Source organism: Azolla caroliniana, unplaced genomic scaffold (genome assembly GCF_043228905.1).
Source record: "Azolla caroliniana isolate FFs.n. ecotype wild unplaced genomic scaffold, voAzoCaro1.0.p SCAF_18, whole genome shotgun sequence".
In the NCBI taxonomy this organism is placed as follows: domain Eukaryota; kingdom Viridiplantae; phylum Streptophyta; class Polypodiopsida; order Salviniales; family Salviniaceae; genus Azolla; species Azolla caroliniana.
The window spans coordinates 17003343-17008038 of NW_028230453.1; the positions used below are offsets into that span (position 1 = coordinate 17003343).

Consider the following 4696-nt stretch of genomic DNA (forward strand, 5'->3'; position numbering starts at 1 on the left):
TTATTAGTCTTCCCTGCTCAAGGGCAAGAACCACCATCTCAAGTATGATAATCCTACTTACAATCATTATTCGTTATTCTTCAAAAGCCTAACCTTAAAAAGGAAGGAACTAGTGGTATATTAATGATCCCTTCTAAAGGGCAAGAATCACCATCTCAAGTACAACAATCTCACTTGCAATCATTATTCACTATTCTTAAGAGCCGCATATAATATTTCACTGGAATCAACAAGTTTATGATTCAGATTGTATTGATGGACAGAATTGGGCCTTACACTTTCAACAATACGCATCAGGTGCCTTGGTTTGCAGCCACAGAGATTTTGGTATATTACGTCAATAATGTGCTTGCATAGTTCCAGCAATAAGCCCAGATCATGAACCAACTATCTCCGATGCATTTGAGGTTTTAAATTACTGAGTAATCAATATATCAAAATTTGAGAACGTGAAGGAGCCAAAATTTTCAACCTCCCATCTTGAAATTGAATTTTGAATGCATCTCTGCTGTAGAGGCTTCAGTTGCATCCAAAAATAATTATACATTGGAATGATTCATCCCAGATAAAGTTGCATATAGAATCTAATACAAAAAATACAGAATACTATCCATAGATCCTCAGCATAAAAACTGAAGACCATAAAAGCATTTCAGTCATAGCTGGCATTCAAAAATTTGAGAAGCTCATTCCGATTGTTTTCAGCAAGCTTGTCCTCTTTTGTCTTTTCGACTTTCATGAGGATCTACAAAATCATGTAAGGTAACTTCAATTAAAACCCTTGATTTTTCCCCAAGAATGAACATTGGACAGAGTCAAGAATCACAACATAACAATATTTCCTGTTCATGAATCGATTTTGGCAGCTAGCCATAAATAAAGCTGTGTCATGAAAAAGGCATCTTTTTAAGCATTCTAGAATGTTCTGATTGATATTTATATGGCCTTAAACTACATAAACATAGCTTTTCCTTGGATGCTGTAAATGGATACTCAACATACACACTTACATGGCATGACCTTTAAAGTACATTCTCAACAACCAACACCAATGATACAGATACAATCAGGGTGTATTAGGTATGCTAGAATGTTCTGTTTAATGTTTATATGGTCTAAACTGCACTAGTTTAGACATCGCTTCGTTAGATGCTATAATAAAAACATTTTGATGGCATTCACAGAAAATAACACCGATGATGGAAATGCAAAATCAGGGTGTATCAAAGTATTTCCAAGGTATAACCTTTACACCACATCCACAACAAGTAGCATTGATGATCACATGTATAATCATACTTACAGATGCAAGTGGGCCTGATGATAGTTAATATAAACTAATGCTTAAAACAAGCTGCGATGTCAGAAAAAATGAGCACAATCATTTACAAAAAGCTGAATTAAATACCTTTTTTCCAGAAACAACACTCCGCCGCATGACATTATCGTTTCCTTCTTTACCAGAAATTATGCTCTGCTTCACACAATTATCATTTCCCTCTCCTAAAAACTGCATCATAAAAAATTCTTCGATATTTTCATTTCAAGATATCTATTTTTTTTATTAGAAAGGCAGGGGAAAACTCAAAACACACTTCCTTATTCCTAAAATGCCCTTCCCCATAATTGCTCAAATAGGACACATTATTAAGAAAAGGGAGATTATATAATTGCCCAAATAGAACATATAATGGAGAAAAATGGTATCATATAATTGCTCATATAGCACATACTGTTGCTCAAAAGGGTTTTTTTCAGAACATGTGGGGAAATAAGATAACATTTCAGGTTTTCTGGTGTATTTTACTATAAACAACTGCACTTACTTTCGACAGCTGTACAGGCCCAGGGTTTTCGTTCTTCTGCTCAGTCATAAAGCTCGGCATTGCAGGGAAGGTGACAAGTCATCACATTTAATGTAACCATCAGCATCCCACCAAGACAATAAAAGAACGAAGATACCAGGCCGCAAACCCCAGCTCCAATTTCAAAGGGCCCATCCAAAAAACAGGCAGCAGACGAAAGTCAATACCAACAATGAAAGTAAAATGCAGAAAAATAGAGACATCAGAGGACATTTCTGGATTTAAATAACGAAGCAAAGTTGACCAATAACCATTTATTAAACATTCGCTGCAAGAGCTGTACTTAAACAACTGGCAAATCCAATGGTTATGAAGCTCGTCTATTAAAATATCAAAAGTGATATTGACTCTTTGTGAAGCAGATTATGAAAACAGATACCCTTGAAACAATTTTAATAAGATTGAATCACTATAGCATCTATGTCAGAAATTTATGTGGGAAATTAATCATATCAATGAAAGATCCAAAGAGATCGTTCTTACCTCCTGCTGCTTGTGTTTATCATGTTTGTGTTTGGACTCCTTTTTGTGTTTGTTTTTGGAGTCCTTATCTTTACTCTTTCCTTTGGTCTGTTGCCATGAAATATGTCTGTGGATAATAATTCAAATAAAAGAAAGAGAACACATTGTAATTAGCATTTTTACCTTTTTTGATCCATCTTTTCTTCTTCTCTTTCTGTTACTATGCTCAGAATCATATGAATCACTGTCACTGCTAGAGTATTCATCTAACCTGCAAAATAAGTAGAAGTATAGTGAAATATTAGGCTCAGGCATGTACACTTATTCCAATGGCTTCCAAATCTGCAGTATGGCATTCATATACTCTATCTTTCAAAAAATGTAAACCATTATCCAAGCAAAAAGTGTTATGTGAATCAATATCTATACAGATGAAATTATGAAGCCTGAAAACTAGGTTAGATGTCTAATGAAGTTTTAGCCTCAGGCATGTCCACATGGTCATAAGGCCTTCAGATCACCAATATATACCATTCAGACATTGTATTTCTCCATACGAAAGACACTATCAGAGCTGAAGGTATATATGAATGGTTAATGTGTTCCCATGTCTAGTTTACAGAGTAATATGAATCATTATAAACCGCTATTTATACTATTGCAAATTTTTGCTCAGGCATGTTCCCTATGCTTTCAGATCTGCATGGTATGACTTCCAAATATTGTGATCGCAGAAAAGAAAATCAATATCAGAGCTAGAAGTATATTGCATCACGTCACCAGAACAGCACATCTAGCAGATTCCAGATGCCTGTCTGCTTTACAGATTCATGTGAATGGTTGAACCATTCAATGACTAATAGACTGATCATCTTACCAGAAAGTATATAAAGGTATAGCTTTTGTAGTTAATATATTTGCAACATGGGCCTTTCAGATAATGTCTTTAAAATGAAATCCACTATCTAAGTTAAAAGTATCCTTATAGCTTTCAAACGTTGTATCTTTCAATGTAAGAATATTCTGATGGCTTCCCAGTATTCTATCTTTTCAAAATAAAAGCAATTACCTGATGTAAAATTATCATCTAATGTATTCATGATGCCTACTTTACGGAATAGGAAAGCAATACAGATTCCAATCTAAAAACTGGAATTTTGACCTCAAGCATAATCATACTATTTACCACCATGAGGGGCCTTATATTCTGAGATAAATAATTACCTACATATTTCAGATCTGTTTAAGAGATGGATTTCCGATATGTTATCTATGAGCAGGAAAGCTATTACACTTTAAACTCAAAGTTTCCCTATATCGTTCATATTTGCAGCATATACATAGCTTTAAGGTATGGTTATCTATCAATACTATATACCAAGCAGAAGCCTTTCCCATTGGTTTCAGATCTGCAATAATATATATATATATTCCTTTCACATACTGTATCCATCATGATAAACACAAAAGCACATGATATTACGAGCTGAAAGATTTTTCTATGGATTTTTTATCGGAGACATATAATATGGTTTCCATATTGTATCTTTCCACGGGAAAGTGGCTTATCTAAGCTTTCTTTTTCCGGATGAAGGACATTAACCCAGACATAGGCAGTATATAAAGTTTTACTGACGCCTAGTTTAAAGAAAATGAGAGACACGCAGGTACCTACCTAAACAATTCTATAAAAAAGAAATTACAGATTCATATGTAAGGGCACAAATAATCATTCATATATAGGAAACCTGTGTTTTCTTTTCCCATGGCTTCTTTTTCTGCGATCGTGGAGGCTCTGATCAGAGCTGCTAGAAGACGAGTCCGATGCGATAGCAGAGGAAGAGGATTGGTGCTTTGGATTAGCGTGGGACCCCTTCTTTCTCCTGCTGCTACTGCGAAGGCTATGGCGCCGGCGGCCGTGGTGGTGGTGATGAGAGGAGAGATCAGACGAAGACGAAGCAGCAGCCATGAATGGCTTCGCGGAGTGATGAACACAGAGAGAGAGAGAGAGAGAGAGAGAGAGATCTCTGATTTGGTTGAGCTTTTTTGCTTTTTTGGAGAGCAGTCAAAAAAGCAAAAGATTTATCTTGTGTAGAGAGAGAGAGAGAGAGAGAGAGAGAGAGAGAGACCCTATCTATCGGCTCTAGGATTACTCATGGGTGATTTTAACATGTGTGTTGATGCATCTCAATCTGCGTCTGAACACTCAATCATGGATAAACTTGAGCAAGTTGTTTGGGTTTCATTGGCTATAGAGGTTCTAAAGTTGGATGTTTGAACGTGCTTGCATGCATGGGAATGATCCATGTTTTAGCTTCTAGTCTGCTCAATATAGACAAACATGGAGTTGGTTGTTGCACGATGATTCT

The 4696-nt window shown here is 35.9% G+C and overlaps 1 protein-coding gene across 2 annotated transcripts; it reads right to left on the reverse strand.

The window, feature by feature from the left end:
* Positions 1–455: 455 nt before the first annotated feature.
* Positions 456–4340, reverse strand: LOC147852542 (uncharacterized). Of its 2 annotated transcripts, XM_087334348.1 has the most exons (6): positions 4076–4340; positions 2511–2598; positions 2349–2435; positions 1827–1862; positions 1409–1510; positions 456–745 (listed from the first exon to the last, which is right to left on the reverse strand). In XM_087334348.1, exons 1-6 carry the CDS (start codon positions 4294–4296, stop codon positions 653–655), a joined length of 627 nt encoding a protein of 208 aa, XP_087190474.1. In that variant the 5' UTR covers positions 4297–4340; the 3' UTR covers positions 456–652. The 2 variants fall into 2 exon arrangements, with proteins under 2 accessions (XP_087190474.1, XP_087190475.1); XM_087334349.1 differs by lacking the exon at positions 2349–2435.
* Between the last annotated feature and the right edge of the window lie 356 nt (positions 4341–4696).